This window comes from Danio rerio, chromosome 4 (genome assembly GCF_052040795.2).
Source record: "Danio rerio strain M-AB ecotype USA chromosome 4, GRCz13ab, whole genome shotgun sequence".
NCBI lineage: Eukaryota > Metazoa > Chordata > Actinopteri > Cypriniformes > Danionidae > Danio > Danio rerio.
This window is the reverse complement of record NC_141024.2, coordinates 61,248,211-61,266,284: the sequence shown is the minus strand read 5'-3', so window position 1 is coordinate 61,266,284 and position 18,074 is coordinate 61,248,211. Positions and strand designations below refer to the sequence as shown.

The 18,074-nt window shown below is 35.9% G+C and overlaps 2 protein-coding genes across 2 annotated transcripts in view; both read left to right on the top strand.

The window, feature by feature from the left end:
- Positions 1–18,074, top strand: part of znf1040 (zinc finger protein 1040) — a 175,470-nt gene that overhangs the window by 111,588 nt on the left and 45,808 nt on the right. The window lies entirely within an intron of this gene.
- On the top strand, positions 827–7,427 carry LOC141375060 (uncharacterized). The gene is made up of 3 exons (XM_087250257.1): positions 827–972; positions 1,322–1,471; positions 5,456–7,427. The coding sequence occupies exons 2-3, from the start codon at positions 1,387–1,389 to the stop codon at positions 6,517–6,519; spliced, it is 1,149 nt and encodes a 382-aa protein (XP_087106383.1). The 5' UTR covers positions 827–972; positions 1,322–1,386; the 3' UTR covers positions 6,520–7,427.

Genomic DNA, 18,074 nt, shown 5'->3' with positions numbered 1-18,074 from the left:
TGTTCTGTTCAACTAAAAAATGAAGGAAAAAAAAATTGTCACAGAAACAAGTTACATTTTGATCATAAAAATTTATAGACACTTTTGGAAAGAAATAATTGATCTGTTAAGAGTGTGTTGACAGTTTACAGGAAGCAGTAATGAGCGCCATGTGCTTTAGGAGAAGTAAAGGACTCTAAACTCACATAAAGAACAAGTTCAGTGATAAATAAATGACAAAAACATTGCTAATATTACTTTATTGACTGAACTTAACACAAATAAAACCTCACTGTGAAGATTAGAAATTGTTTCTTTTAACAAATAATGATTCATCACAGTACAATAGTATCACTTACATAACTATTTTATAAGTGAATGTAGTTGTGTGTGTTGAGACATCAGTGTGGTTTAAGTCTTCAATGCTCATTTGCATCTTTAAACAAAAAACAGCTTGGGAAAAAAAAAACAATTAAAATGTGTTTTAAATCAAAATACCTCAACATAGGTGTATCAGCATTACCTACAAAATGCAGAAGCCAAAATAAAAAAAAAGCTTCCATCAATAGTCCTATAAAACAACAGCAACAAAACAAATGATCATGGCTAAAGTCAACTTATTTTCCCAATACATCATTATTTCTCTGTAAAACTGGTTTGTAAAGCTGCTAAACTTCCCATCCCCCACTGTATGTGTCTTGAGTCTTCACTGCTCCCCACTGCTCATTTCATTTGCATCTCTATACCAGCTTTAATGGGGGCCAATTGAGTCTTATCCAATCACATTCCAGATCCAGTAGCTCAGCAGGGTTGCATCTATATATTCCGTGTTTCTAACGGAGACTTCATTATCTGATTTAGCTGTAAGAGAACAACTTTGGAGGACAAACTACGATTTTAGAGTCCTACATTGGGATTATTACCAACAACAACCTACAAAGAAAAACCCACTGAGGCCTTTTTTATCCCACTTCTTCATTGAAGACAGAAAAGGTGAGTTGCACATTTTGAATTTACACTCAAATAATATCTAAATGCTAACATTATAAAATGTAAACATGTGTGGATGCATAGTTCAACGTTGTATTAAGTTCTTCAGACATTTTTAAAAGCTTCTTTACAACTATTCAGTTTTTTGTTTGTTTGTTTATTTGGTTATAAATATTGTTTTTACCCTGACATGTAGTTACGTCACTAGTTTTAATCAGCTCATTTGTGGCTATTGTTTCTAGCTCAGACTTACCTGATTTGTTTTTGTTAATTACTCTCATATAAAGAAACTGTTAAAGCAAATGTTAAAGATAAGTTTGTTTCTGTTCATTGTTTGGTTCATTTTAAACAGAATAAAGAGTCCAAACACAGAGAAAAACTCCTGCTGAAGCGACTGATCTCCACACTGTTATAAAGATGGCGTTCATTAAAGAGGAGAGTGAAGATGTGAAGATTGAAGAAACATTCACAGTCAAACATGAAGATCTGCAGGAACTAACAGGTTGGTTTTCATTCTCAAAAACCAACTCAGTCATTTGATCCTCATTTAGATTTATTTTAATAATAAGAACACTAAATTAAATCCATCTTGCAGCCCTGGGTGTGCTGCCTAGTTCTCCTAGATGCACATAAGAACTTATTTAAAGATAGGAATGAGTTTCTTTCATACTTGTTCTCGTGTCATTCTTTTTCTGTTTTAATAGTCTCCCATTTTCTCTACCTTCTTAAGGTTATTGCATTTCTTGTTCTCCTACTGTTTGTAAAGCGTCCATGAGCACTGGCGCTATTAAAAAATAAATAAAAACAATTAATTTAAAAAGTTTATCTGAGCTGACAATATTTGACCTATTCTATTCTCATAAAAGATGTCTGCTATTACAGTGATGGTGTTGGCTTAGTACTTTCCATTTGCATATGTCACGTTGATCACAATTCCCCTTTTTTTAATCAACTTTTTGGGTTTAAAGTTGTTTCTAGTAGTTGTTACTAGTTCTCACAGATAGTAACTGAGTTAGAATGACATCATAATTATATTAACTAATTACCAGGGCTATTCCCTATTTAAAACCTGCAGTGTCTTAAAATGTCTTAAATTTCAAAATCTAAAATTTTAGGCCTTAAAAGTCTTAAATTTACTGAAATGTTGTGTTGTAGGTCTTAAATCCTTTTTATACAAGTCTTTATTTTTCTTTGTTCATGTTTTGTTACCCAATCTGGCCAAAACCCATACAATCACCAACAATTTATCTCAATAAATGTTTAACTTTTTATTCAAAAAGGTCATTTTAACTCTATTTATTATAATAGTTTAATTATTTTGTCTACAATAACATTTGTTTAAACGTGCTCCATGGATTTACTGCTGAGGACATTGACCTAGACAGATTGTTGCGCATAGATTTAGTTTATTATAGTTTTAAAACTTTAAAAACATTTGCTCGTTTGTTTTTTTATTTTAAAGAAAGTTTATTTTAGAAAAAAGTGTGTGGATACAAGTAGAGCTCTCTTGTTTTTACACAATATTTAAGATCTTTTGCTAAGAAATAAAAAAATTATTTAAATATTATTATTATTCAATAATTATTTTATTATTAAATGCATTAAATTATACTATTTTTTGAGAGGACAAATACAAATCTTTTTCATCTGGGGCATTTGAAAAATTCCTTAGTCTAAAATTTCATTCATAATGGTCTTAAATATGTCTTAAAACATCTTAAATTTAACTTGGTGAAACCTGCAGAGACCACGATTAAAAGTATGTCAGAAAACGTGGATGCCCTTAATTTGGAATATGCTGAATGAAATGGACACTAAAACAATTAATTATTATAAAACATTGTACAGTGTTCTAAACTATATGATGATGTTGGGATGACATGAGACTAAAAGATAATGTTTAGCATTGCACTGACTACAACTGGCCAACAAGCTAGTTTAAAAATATCTTTTACTGCTTAAGAAATGAAGAAAATCAGCAAGCTGATGATATGCAAACATTTGAGTGTGAAGTTCATCAGTATTAACCATATTCTTCATGTACCAGCAGGCGGCGCTATTGGAATATTTTTGCTTGAGACTTTTTTTTAAATAATTAATTTTTAGATCTTAAAAGTGTTATGCTGCTTAGGCATGGGACGATACCCCTTTTCAAGGTATACCACCTCAACGTTTTTCAAACGTCTCATGGCTTCAAACGTCACCACGTGTTCATTGTGTGTCGGCATTATCCTCTGAGGTGAAAGTCATTTATTAAGTACAAAAAAGATTTATGTAGCGTCTTCTACCACTGTGAGTTCTGTTTTTACTGTTGATATTTGGCGCCAGTTAATTAGGAAGTGACGATTTTGTTCTCTTTGATTCATCGGATGGAAACGCTGCTTTATTCGCACATCTTTTATGTGATATTCCAGTTTTGCAAATAAATTTAATTTGCATTTTGGATGGAAACACAGCTATTGCTTACATTTCAGTCACACAAAGAACAAAGTCACCTACGAGAATGGCTTGTCCTTCTTTAGTGAATAATAAGCTTAAATTCACAGACCTTTGACAGGGACATGCACTGTAACTAGATTCATGGGATTATTACTAGTTCTAAAAACTATTTTTAGTACTGCTTACATTCTTATTATTCAAATATTTTTATTTATTTTTCAAAAGTCTTAAATTTTTCCACAACACACGTATTGAACAAAAAATTAAAACGGTACAAAGATACAGAAATACTTACACCCATAAAGAAATAGGGAGAAAGAGAAAAATAGATAAGTCAAATAAGTCAAATAAATAAATAAAACAGATAAAACAAATTAAGAAATTAGGGATAAACTCTCACATAGGATATAATAACCCCTGAGTGTTCAATGTGGGATAGGAAAGGCTGCCAAACCTCATAAAACTTTTTGCAGAGCCTCAGATGGTGTACTTAAGGTCCTCGAGTTAAAGATGTGAAAACAATTCTAATATTCTATGTTTGTGGGATGGCGGGTTTGTTTTTTTTACCTGAGAAGACTCAGGCGTCTGGCCAATAAAGAATAATAGGCAAGGATTTCTGTAATTAGGCTGACAGGTACATTTCAGGTACATCTTCAGATGTTGGAAAACCAGAATAGTGTTTCTATAGTCAGTTTGTGTAAATTGGCTGTGCAATAATAGGGTATATGGAGAAGCATGCTAATAGGACTTTTAATTTGCCAGTGACCTGGGTTAAGCGCTTCCGGTATGCCAAAGCAAAAATTTGCGTGTTTAAGGTCTGCTTTCTTTAGAAATCAGCAATCTCCACTGCTCGAGTGATATCTGATATAAAGTGGGTTTCAGATTGTACAAGAAGCATTTCATTACATTACATTTTTCCCCGCCATGTCTCTGTAATATCAGCATTTATTTTACCCCAGTATATTCAATTGAGCTTCTGCGCTAGCCTGCCGATTCTGACCGGCCGGCCACCCCTGCTCTACTTGTCCCCTCAATGCAACAGTTCAGTCAACTTCTCTTTCTTCAGCACACCACATAATGCTGGCCTCTTCAACTCTCCTCTTCTTTTATACTCTCACCCATTTCCTTTTAGCCGTCCCATGGGTGGAGACAAATTAAACAATGTTGACTGTCGTCACAGGAAATACCAACAATCATAAATGCATGATTATATGCTGTCATGGCTTTGCAATCAAAAAAATGTTTTAATAATAGAGGCCAATAGAGAAAAAACAGCCATGAATATAATGAAAAGAGTAAATTTGCCCAGAGTGTATTGTTTTTTTTTGTTTTTTTCCAAAGCATTTTCCCAGAATATGTCAAAATAAGATGTCCCTAAATATCAGTTCATTTGCTGAAACAGAGAAAGTTTTTTTTCCAAGCTAAGCCTCAAAATCACCCCAGAATTGATGAAAAAGACCCAACAGCACACAATGGGAAAGGTGCACATTTCAGCCTTTATGCAGATGCTGTACAGGTGTGTCTCATGTCTGGGAGGCAAATATTCAGCTGTTTGTTCAGCTTTTACCCCGGAACATTTTTTCTGATGCATTTACCACTCAGGCAAAGAATGAACAAGTATTTCCTGTCTGCTTTAAAAATTTTAGAAAAAAGATTTTGTTATTATGAATATATAGGAATAAAAATAGGCCATTTACAGCTTTCAAATCTGTGTCTTATCAATGACCAAAATGACTTTTATGATCAATTATGTAAGGAACTCTGAAAACTGGACTGACACGGTTTCAATTTACTATAATTTCTATGTTAAGCGGCTTTAACACAATTTATATTGTAAAAGCACTAGATAAATAAAGATTAATTAAACCTGCTTAAATGTGTACATGTTAATGGGCCGAACAAAACATGATCTTTTATTATTTTACATTTAATGTGCATAAAAATTACAGTGTGTGTAGCCAAAGTTTCCAGTGTCTTTTCACTTTTTATTTTTTAATGAGAGTATTTAAGACTTAATGAAAACTAATGTTTTATTTATTTATTTCAGACCCAATTGAAGAGAATAAGGTGAGTAAAGAGGAGGAACATCATGTCAAAATTGAGGAAAAAACTCATTTACAGACTGATGGTATTTTGAAAAGGAGAGACGAGAATTGTTTCACCTGCACCTGCACTCAGTGTGGAAAGAGTTTCAGCCAATCATCATCCCTTAATCTACACATGATGAGCCACACTGGAGAGAAACCATTTACTTGCACTCAGTGTGGGAAGACTTTTAACTGCTCATCACACCTTAATCAACACATGAGGATCCACACTGGAGAGAAACCATTCACATGCACTCAGTGTGGGAAGAGTTTCAGCCAATCATCAAACCTTAATCTACACATGAGGATCCACACTAGAGAGAAACCATTCCAATGTACCCAGTGTGGGAAGAGTTTCAGCCACTCATCATCCCTTAATCAACACATGAGGATCCACACTGGAGAAAAACCATTCACATGCTCTCAGTGTGGGAAGAGTTTTAACTGCTTATCACTCCTTAATAAACACATGAAGATCCACACTGGAGAGAAACCATTCACATGCACTCAGTGTGGGAAGAGTTTTAGCCAATCAACATCCCTTAATCAACACATGAGAATCCACACTGGAGAAAAACCATTCACATGTACTCAGTGTGGAAAGAGTTTTAGCCAATCATCCTCTCTTAATCAACACATGAAGATCCACACTGGAGAGAAACCATTCACATGCACTCAGTGTGGGAAGAGTTTTAACTGCAAACCACACCTTAATCAACACACGAGAATCCACTCTGGAGAGAAACCATTTACATGCACTCAGTGTGGGAAGAGTTTCAGCCAATCATCAAACCTTAATCTACATATGATAAACCACACTGGAGAGAAACCATTTACTTGCACTCAGTGTGGGAAGAGTTTTAACTTCTTATCACACCTTAATTTACACATGAGGATCCACACTGGAGAGAAACCATTCACATGCACTCAGTGTGGGAGGAGTTTCAGCCACTCATCATCCCTTAATCGACACATGATGAGACACACCGGAGATAAACCATTTATGTCTAATCATGTTGTCTAATCCCACCCCTTTTCACAGCGTTGTACAACAGAATTTTGCATACTCAAACTCTAGTGTGGGATGAGTTTCAGCAACTTATCAGACCTTAAACACATAAAGACCCACACTGGAGAGAAACCATTCACATGCACCCAATGTGGGAAGAGTTTCAACAGATCAGCAAACCTTAATGAACGCATGAAGATCCACACTGGTGTGAAAGAGTATATGTGCTTAAGTGTGAGAAGACTTTTCTTACAGCTCAAATTAAAACTGCTCTAGATGATTCACACTGGAGAGACCGTACAAGTGTTCACACTGTGACAAGAGGTTAAATCTGTTAACACATCTGAAAACAAAAGAGGATTGGATGCATCTGTACTCCACTCTCCAGTGTATTCATGTAGCTAGTGTTGTTTTGGATGATGTTCTCTGTCTGACTCTCTAAATGAGAAACATGACTGGGAAAGTCCATTCATTTGTCCTGTGTTGCAGCTTTTATTAGTAAAGTTTCTTTACTTTTAGGTTTAAGATTTTTTCTAGTTCACTAGATTTACTTTTTTTTAGTAGAATACGAACTTGATGAATATTTTATGATTTAGGCAGAGCAACAGGTATTCAGTCTTACAACATTTATATACTGTGATGATCCCGAAACTCCAGATTGGAGTATGTGGTAAATCCTGATTGGATGCCTGCATTACTCATTAATGGATGAATAAAAGTTGTTATGCTAGCTACTCCAGGTCGCTGTGGCTACTCCGGAGTCATGTCAAGACCTGTCATCTCATTGACCCTTTAACCTTATGTGTTGTTGTGATTTATATCCTATGTTCTTTATCTTCATTATTATCCCTAGACATTTGTTGGTTGCTTTAATTAATTGTTCTACGAGTTACATTTTATAATAAATAATTTGCATTCAGGCTTTTTTGTTGGCTCATCTCTCTTTTGTTCTGCAACTCAAACAAGCATAACACTTTTTGTAAAATGTGTCCAGTTGTGTCCGAGATCTTGTCCTTTCAGTCATACCTATAGGTGAGAGTAGGAACCTAGATTGAGCAGTAAACTGATAACACTGCCTTTCAACTCAGCTCCATCAACACAACAGACAATCAAATCAACTGCATTACTGCTGCCGCTGCACTGATTCATCTTTAAATCTCACATTTCATTGCTCATAAAAATAAAAAACCCAAAAGATACTTGAACTCAGGGGCGTTGCTAGGGTCGAAAGGGATAAGGGGCTTAGCCCCAAAGACCCCCCAATCCACCCCCTCCCCCCCATTAAAAAAATTATGTTCTAATTCACCCCGCTAAAATCCCACCACTTTTATAAGGTAATCGACTTTTATAATAGATTTATAAATGGTTTAATAATAAATAGGGCTTTTGAGTTGACTTTTAGCAATAAATTTTGAAGCTTTGTGACTTGTAACACCAAAAAAGAAAAAAAGACATTAATTATCCCACTTCTCATTTACTAGTTTGTTGTGAGCCATATCATAACTCTTGAGCCTCCTATCTCCTCTCCTGATTTGCAGTTTCTGTTTGTTTTTTGAAAATGTAATTGTCTGCATGTCTTCAAATCTAAAAAATATGATTTATTTTATATCGTGAGTTGTTATCCAATGTGATACAAAGCTACAAACAAATTAACAAACAAATTATCAAATTATTAAAGGTGTAGTGTTGTCAAGATACTGGAATTTCTAAATTCAATACCTCGCAAAATATTGATATTCAATAGGCTACTATTTTTGACATAATAAAAAATTGATCAAAAATAGTACAAAAATAAAAATAAAGATTTATATGCTAGAAATATGTTTACTTCAAATTTCTTTTGAGGTAGATTTTTTCAGTTTTCCTCAAAATAAGGTAATGTGGGCATTGTAGCACTTTAAATGCAAGTAATGCCTGTTTCATTCATTCATTGAGCAGAAATTCCAGATATGCCTCACAGAAGTAATAGAACAGTCAAGGAAATCCTTAATATGGATGAAGGCATCAGCTATTGCTGTAGTTGAATGAGAATAAGATCTGAATAAACATAAAAAGGCTTTAACTAATCATTTACGCGACTGCAATAATAAATGTTTATACAGTTGAAGTCAGAATTATTATTCCCCTTTGAATTTTATTTTCTTTTTTAAATATTTCCCAAATTATGTTTAACAGAGCAAGGAAATTTCCACAGTGTGTCTGAGAATATTTTTTCTTTTGAAGAAATTCTTATTCGTTTTATTTCAGCTAGAATAAAAGCAGTATTACATTTAAAAAAAAAAAAAAAAACTTTTAGGGTCAAAATTATTAGCCCCTTTAAGCAAATTTTTTTTTCTGACTACAGTCTACAGAACAAACCATCATTCTACAATAACTTGCCTAATTACCCTAACCTGCCTTTAAAAATGTCACTTTAAGCTGTATAGAAGTGTCTTGAAAAATGTCTAGGCATATATTATTTACTGTCATCATGGCAAAGATAAAACAAATCAGTTACTAGAGATGAGTTATTAATACTATTATGTTTAGAAATGTGTTGGAAAAAATCTGCTCTCCGTTAAACAGAAATTAGGGGAAAAAATGAACAGGGGGCTTATAATTTAACTGGGGCTAATCAGACTACAACTGTATGTCTTCTTCCAGCCATCTCAGGTATTTTCATAAGAAAGTCGATTTATAATCCCCTGCTAATTTACATAGCATGTTAAAGTAGAATGTAGCTATACAATATGCTAGATCCATGGGCTCACTGTGATTTAACTATTACAGAAACAGATGTGACTGGCTATATCATATCTAGATAAATATGCCTAGATATCTATATCATATCTAGAAAGCTAGAACAATTTACGTTTTTCTGACTAATTTGCATGTATGCATTGATATGATGCACATTTTATCCATTACAGTTATTTTATTTCACCAAAACTACACACATTTTATACTGTGGAAACAAATGTTAAGCTTCATTAGTTAGAACTATTCAGTTTCGCAAAAGAGTTACCTCATCAACTTCAGCTCTTCAAAATAATGAATAAATGAAGTGCAGTGGCGGAATTTTTTTAAACATCATGTGACAACAGTGCCACTCCCACCTGCCGGTAGATACAGGTACTGCTGAACAGCTGACCCGACACAAACACTGCGTGAGGTGGAATGTGCGTGGTGTACGCCGAAATTTTCAGTACTTAGATAACAAATTAAATCTTATACACCATTATATATACTTATATATTATTTATTATATTTACTTATATTTTTATTTAAGTCCAACATATTGCAAAAGATCAGGGCTTTTGACAATACATCAGGGGCTTAAGCCCCCAAAGCCCCCCCCCTCGCAACGCCACTGCTTGAACTTCATTTGGGGTAAGTACTCTCCTCTAATCTGGAGATGGACACCTTTTTCATCAAGCGCCATGGTTTCTGACATACAGGTGCTGTTTCTTTCCCTGCTAAGTCACACTCAGCAGCAAATCGCCCACTGCATGTTGAGGGTCCATGTCCTATGAAGCCAAAAGGACAACATTACTTGCAAATGGCAGAGACAGTCCTAGCCTGCACCTAAAATTCTGTCAGTAAAAATTATTATATTTTTGAGATCAGCCTTAAAAATGACACATTTACAAAAATAAATAAATAAATAAATAAATAAATAAATAGATGGATGGATATATACTGTAGTGGTGGAAGGGAAAGTAGGATGGCTTGTTCAACCATAAACAGAGATTGAGCTATCTCAGGAGGCATGGACTAGTGAGTGATATGTCTCAGCCTGAAGGTGTAATAATAAAATAATTGCCAGGATGCCCCAACCCTTTTTATCAACTGGCTGCTGCAATATTCTACTAGGCAACCTAGGATGCTTATTGTTCCAGAGAAATTAATTGACTAAATTACCAAACTGTTTTAAATATTGTAAAGAAATGTTTACAGGGATATACTGAAGTAGAGAAGTAACATTAGGAAGGCAATTCATTTTGATTATGATAGTTTGTTATTTTGAGTACCTCAGAGCAGTGGTTCTTAATTCTGGTAATTGTGCAAAATGAATTGACAACCGTACCAAATTAATTTTTATCTCTTTTTACTATATCTTAGAATCACACCTGAGAAACCACAAAAGCAAAGATTTGACTTATCTTTAACTGCTTAAGATCAATTTGCACCACAGCACCAAGAGACAACATTTGTTTGAGTTTTCTTCGCCAACTGGCCTCGACAAAACATGCCGTTCCTGATGGATTGGTGACTCAGCTTCAGTGAAGTCCTTGGGATTCACTCGCTTGTGAGTGGAGGTTGTCTGGGTTACCGGGGTGACAGACTCTGCCGAGAGTTGGTTTGCAGAAGTTTTTTTTTTTTTTTTTGCAGTTTCGGCGGTTCCTAAAGTTTAAGAGGTTGCATGGAAAGTTTTTTTGCGACCGTTTGAGTGGCTGTGCAGTGTCCGAAAGCAAGGCGAGAGGGGGCAGAGAGTAGCAGCGAGCATGAGTGAGCTAATGCAAAAAGCAAAGTTTTACTGTTGCAGTTTTTAAGTAATCTGGTTTGCTCCATCCCAATGGCACTGTCTTCCAATGAGCAGTTGCCATGGAGGGCAGGCCCACGCCCCATACCATTATGCTCAGTGTAAGTCATTAACAGACTGCTTGGTAATTTCATGTAGTAAAATATCTTGTAAGTTTGTCTCTATTGTACACCAAATGTTACAAGAAGACATTCCTCTAGCATGAAACAGTCAATGAAAAGGTTTTGGAGGGTGAGTGGGTGCAGTGCCAGTGATTTGAACTTGATATGAGCCTCGAGTGGTAACCAATGCAGAGAGATAAAGAGAGGAGTTACATGGGCTCTCATTGAAGACCAAATGAGCTGCAGCGTTCTGGAGCATCTGTAGAGGATTAAGGGTGCAGGATGGGAATCCAGCTAGAAGAGAACTGTTGGGGTCCAGCCTTGAAATGACAAGATTTTGCACTAAAATTTGTGCTGCATTATCTGTTAAGAGAATTCTGATTTTTCTGATGTTGAAAAGTGCAGCTCTGCATGATGGAGCTGTGTTAGCAATGTTCTCTTTGAAGGAAAACTGATCATCCAGTATCACCCTAAGATTTCTTACCGAACTACATGGGGTTATGGTGGATGATCCCAGCTCGATTGAGGAATTGTATTAATTGTGTGGAGTTGAAAAGAAGGTGATGTATGCAGATGAGTAAGCAGTTCACTAGCTGGCCTCCGTTACATCTGCTTAAAAGTGTTTGGGAATGTGCCAGAGTGGAGTGAAGGAAGAGGTTGTCTTTTTCTTCAGAGGGTGTTGTTTGATGGAGATTTAGGTTGGATTTGGTTGGAAGTAGACTGCTAATTTAAATGTTTTTTTTGTGTGTGTGTGTGTGTAAAGAAGGAGGCCAGCTGATAGGGAGTTGGTGGAGGTGGACAGAGCAGGGTATAAAATGTCCTGAATAGTTTGCGGATGTCTGAAGTGATGTTAATTTTGTAATGGTAGTATGGGGTTTCGGCCGAATGGAGTTGGGAGGCTAATGATGCCAGCTGGGTTTGGTACTTGCTTAGGTCAGTGGAGGATTTTGATTTGTGCCATGCTCTCTCTGTTGCCCTGGGTGCTGTTCAATGTTATCTCAGAACATGCCCTCACCCCAACACTAACTATTCTCCCAGACCATCTGACAGCCAGGGGTTAGAGGGAGTAGGGTGCATTGGTCTGGTGGCGACAGGACAGATCTCACTCAGGCAGGATATTAAAGTAGAACAGAGTGTTTCTGCTGCACTATTTACATCAAGAAGTGAGAAATGTGTGTGAGGGAAGATAGAATTTAACAGTTGAGAAGTGTGTGGAGGACAAACCAATTTTTACTAGTAGCAGTTTAGTTGTTGAAATCAACAATTGTATTCTTGAAATCGACAATTAAGTCTGAATGGCAGCCTACATTTAGTGAAGTTTCACAAACTAATTTCGAGAGAAGCACGTGATATGATTGACTGCAGATGGTCTCTCATCTACAATCATTAGTTAGCCAATCAGATTTATCCAAACTCACTATAAGAAGCCTGGCAAAAAATGACTCCCTTATCTTCATTTTCCGAAGAAAGCTCTTGACAGGACTGCGCCAGCTCCATCACAAGCTTCTAAAATTCAACATCTCTCTACAACCCATCAACAATTCTAAAAACATCATCTGACTACAACAAATCAACAACAACAGCAGCAATACAATAACAGCGGAAATAACAAAACAGCAGCATCAAATCTACTCTCACATCATCGACAGCAACATGGACGGAGACAAAATCTCCGCTCTCCCTGAAACACCAGCCCTGGCTCAACAACACCAAGCTCAGCCTGGAAGCCGACTTGATACCAAGGCTCCAATAAGAGGCTGAAGGCCTATCCGCTCTACGTCAGCAAGGACACAATCCCCATCTTCTGTCACTCCAAATCGCCACCCACCTTCACCAGCTTCTTCATACGCCTCTGCAAGATCATCATCCCTCACTTCCAATAAGATGACAGTGACCGAACTTTACCAGACCCTCATAAATGCTGGAATCTCTATCCGCAGTCGCTGCAATAAAATGGAACTACTAAAACTCTATGAATCCATCTCGTCACCAATTCCACCCTCTCAGGACAGCAGAACCGCTTGCTCTCGCTACACCCCCTATCCTCAGCCCACCGCTCGCTCCTGCCACACCCCCTATCCTTAGCCCACCACAGCCCCGCATGCACGAAATCTCCCCGGACCATCAAAGAAAGCAACTAAGAAAAGCAATAAAAACCAATACAAAACAAGACAAACTGAACCTACCATAACATTCCAAAACATAGACAATTCACCGGATGACACCACTCTCTGACTTCCCATTCCCTTCCCTTGGCCTCCAGCTCCACATTCCAGTGAAAACTCCAGCCCTACTCATCCAGTCATCCCTTCCACTCTTAACCCTCCTTTATTCTATTTCCCTCCTAACCTCCATCACTCTTCAAGCCAGCTTATTTATACCCAGTCTTACTCTACAAGTCCTAACGCACTTCCTCTCCCTACTCATTTCGCCTTTTCCAGTATCCCCACCTTTTTCTCCTCTACATCCCTTCACCAAGCAGTCACCTCCATTAATAACCCTTCCCAACAGTCTACCTTCCCTACTCACATTTCTTCGCACGGCCTCAGTGCACCCTAACCATCCTCCAACGCCATCAAGAACCTCATCCTATCAGGTGCTGAAATAGATTATTATACGCGTTGCTCAGTGTAATTAGTGTCCCTACTGGGGGGCCATGGATACTGATCTTCACAACAGAGTTTTCTTAGAATGCTGTAATCTTTCCTGCAAGGTCTGTCGTTCAAATCTGCACATGACCAATTCCTTTCCCTCTAACCATCTAGAAAACACCTAGCAACCCCTTATCAGCTGCCTTGCAACCGTGTTATTGCTTGAACTGACCTGATCGAATCCTGTATATGAAATTAGCCTGTTCCCTAGCAGGTTTAAAACGCCTTAGCAACCGCCTAGCAAATACCTAGCAACACCATAGCAACCGCCGAGCAACACCTTGCAACGCTTTAGCAACCACCTAGCAACACCTTAGCAACCACCTAGAATCACCTTAGCAACCGCCTAGCAACACCTTAGCAACCACCTAACAACACTTTAGCAACCGCCTTACAACACATTAGCAACCACCTAGTGATTGCTTAGCAACTGCCTAAAAACACCTTAGCAACCACCTAGCAACAGCTTAGCAACCACCTAGTGACAGCTTAGCAACCGCCTAGCAACCACCTAGCATCAGCTTAGCAACTGCCTAGCAAAACCTTAGAAACCACCTAGCAACACCCTAGCAACACCTTAGCAACCATCTAACAACTCCTTAGCAACCATCTAGCAACACCTTAGCAAACAATTTAGCAACACGTGAGTAACCCTTAGTAACCGCCTAGCAACACTTTGGCAACTGCCTATCAACACCTTAGCAACCATCTAGCAACCGCCCTAACAACACCTTAGCAACCGCTTGGCAACACCTTAGCAACCATCTAACAACTCCTTAGCAACCACCTAGCAACACCTTAGCAACCACATAGCAACACCTTAGCAACCATCAAGCAACACCTTAGCAACCGCCTAGCAACTGCTTAGCAACCACCTTTGCAACCACCTAGCAACCCCTTAGCAACTGCCTTGCAACCCTGTTATTGCTTGAACTGACCTGATCTAATCCTGTATATATGAAATTAGAATGTTCCTTAGCAGATTTGAGCTACCAGAACTATTGCTGACAACAACTCTCAGAAGAGTTTGGAAGAACTAAACAATCCTAGATCGTGTCAAATCATCGCTAACCAAATCCTACTAAATGAGTAATCCACATACGAAGAATGGACCCCAGGACAAGATTAACAAAAAGGGAGGAGAAAACGAAAATGAAGAGAATGAAGTACAGTTATCAGGACAAGATAACAGGACAAGTGGTCACAAATGGAAATATGGGACAGTTTTAAAACTTTTTTAAGCCCTGTGGAAAAAGAGGAACTAAGTAAGACTGGTCAAGCTGAAGGAATGGCAAATGATGAAGAAACAAGGATGGAAAATGTGGATAAGAACAAAGTGGAAAGAGGATTTTTAAGAAGAAGAACTTTTAAGGTAAAACCAAATTTGGACATGGCAAAGAAAAAAGTTTGAACAAAAAAACAGAGCTAAATATGTAAATAGGTATGAAGTGTTAAGGGGACTGAAAGAAGAGGAAGAAAATTATGTTTTAAAATATTTTATTTATTTTAAAATGCTTTTAACCTTTGTCTCTTTTAACGGGAGGGGTTGTTGGTTGAGAGCGTTGGAAGGAGATGATGGACAGTAAGGATGTGTAGGTTTTTAATTAAATTTTTATTTATTTTAAGCGTTTTAAATTGTGTTTTTTTATGCAATTAAGGGGACTAATGGGAAAAGATAAATTTGAGAAAATAAGAGAGAAATGTAAAAACAAGGAAGTGATAGTTTTACAGGAAACAAACTGGAAAGAACATGCAATGGACGATTTTAAAAAGTTGTGGCAAGGGGATATTATATATAATAATGGTGATGGTAAATCTGGAAGAGGTGTCGCTTTTTTAATAAGGAAAGATGTTTTAAACTTTAAAAGAATTGTGTATGGAGATAATTATGGGAAATGTTTAGTGATAGAGGTGAACTATAAAAGAAATGAATTACTAATAGCAAATGTACATGCACAAACAGAAGATCAAGACAAAAAAAGAGTCTTTTGAGGTTTTAAATGAAGTATTAAAGGGTTTAAAGAAATAATAATGATGGGAGATTTTAATACTGTTTTTAGACAACAAGATATGGCTGATGGAATGGTTTTAAAATCGGATATAGGAAGAAAGGAACTAAATGAGTTAATAAAGGAAAATAGTTCAGTAGATATATGGAGGGAGAGGAATAGAGAAAAAAGAGAGTTTGTGGGGAATTTTATATGTCAAATGAGAATAGATTTTATTTTATGTACTAGAAATTTTGAAAATTTTATAGAAAACATACAGTATGAAGAGAACAGTTTTAGTGATCATAAGCTCTTGCATTTTAAAGTGAATATAGAAAACATACAAAAAGGACCAGGGACTTGGATTTTAAACACAACCATTTTAAAAAATAAAGATTATGTTTAAAAATCAAAGAAATAATAGGGAAAGAAAAAGAAAATAGAATGTATGATGAAGATAAAAGGATATGGTGGGAAAACACAAAATATCAAATAAAGCAAAAGGTATTGAAGAAAAAGAAAGGAAGATTCTAAATTATATAAAAGTAAAACTAGAAAAAGATGAAAATAAAGAATGTGACAGAGAAATAGAAGAAGAGATTGAAATTGCAATAAATCAACTAAATAAAAAGAAAAGTCCAGGTATAGATGGAATAGGAAATGAATTTTATATTGTTTTCAAAGATATTTTAAAAGGAATACTTAGTAGAACATACTTATTTATTTGATGTACTCAAAACATTTGGATTTGGAGAGAATTTTATTAATTGGATAAACATTTTATATAAAGGGGCTTTAACAAAAGTAAAATGTAACTTTTTTAACAGAATTAAAAAAATGTAATGTAATGGTTTTTTAACAGATTGTTTTAAAATTACAAGATCAATTAGACAAGGATGTCCTCTTTCAGCGCAGTTATATTTCCTAGTCGCAGAACCTTTAGGGTTAGCAATAAAACAAGAAACTAAAATTTAAGGAATAAAAATAGAAGAAGAGGAGGACGAAGGAAAAATATACCAGTATGCTGATGATACAACAATAATAGTGAAGGAGAAAAAGAGTGTAAAAGAAGCCATGAAAAAAGTACAGGAGTTTTGTAAGGGAACAGGAAGCAAAATAAATGAAAATAAAGCAGAATATATGAGGTTTGGTAAAGCAGATATTTTAACAGATTGTTTTAAATTTAGAGAAGTAGAAGAACTGAAAATTTTAGGAATTTTAATTGGTAAAAATGAAAGAAAAGCAACAGAAAAGATGTGGGATGATTTAATAAGAGGAATAGAATCAAGATTAAATTTCTGGAGGATGAGAGAACTTTGCTTAAAGGGGAAAGCCTTAATATTAAATGTTTTAATGACATCAAAGCTATGGTATAAATTATATATAACAGAAATGCCATGTTGGATAGAAGGGAGATTGAAAAAGTGTGTTCAAGATTTTTTATGGGAGGGGAAACCCCCAAGAATTGCGTACAATACAATAATAGGAGCAGCAGAAGAAGGAAGGATAGGATTGATTGATATTAAACAAAGGAAGAATTTTCTTAGAGTCAAAATGGTTAAAAAGCTTTTACAAGTGAACTCAACAGAATGGAAAAAGGTCATGAAATATTTTTTTCAAAAAAAGTTGGCAATTTTAACTTAAGAGAAGATATTCTTTGGTTAAAAAAAAAAAAAAACCTGAATGATGGAAAAGTTACCAGGGTTTTATCAAGACATTTTAAGGGGTAAGTCATTTTTTGACTTTTGCCCAGTTTTAATTTAAGTGTTGAGGTGAAGTCTTTTGACTAATTTGATATTCAAAACATCCTGTGTTCAAAGACAAATTTACTATACCATGCCACTGTCCAGATCGGAAACTTGGCACAAGGAGTCACTGGCATTGTCCTAAATGTGCCAAAATAATAAACAGATCTGTAGATTTTAAAACACACTTGCGTAAACATGGTAGGATATTGTAAATATTCTAAATCCTTTAAGCTTAATGAGTGAAATTGCATTTTTCAACTGTATAATTCCCTTTCTCTGCAACTACAGGTCTGATGGTGCCAACAACAACATCTGGTGAGTACATTTATATTTCTAACCCAACTGAAGTAATGACACAATAACACATTATAATTATGTTAATCACACTATGACATGTATTATTATTCTTAGAAAAGAAACAACCTGAAGATAAAGACATCCCAAAAGCAAACAAAATTTGCCATATATGTGGTATCACATTTAGCACAAACTCAAACCTATTACGGCATAAAAAGGAACAACATGCTGGGCAAGAACAAATGTTTTGCATTGACCCAAAA

Bases quoted from the DNA above. Each gene is read 5' to 3' on its own strand.
- LOC141375060 (XM_087250257.1), top strand. From the start codon at position 1,387: ATGGCGTTCATTAAAGAGGAGAGTGAAGATGTGAAGATTGAAGAAACA. The intron at 1,472-5,455 runs GTTGGTTTTCAT...TATTTATTTCAG, and splicing joins AGATCTGCAGGAACTAACAG to ACCCAATTGAAGAGAATAAG.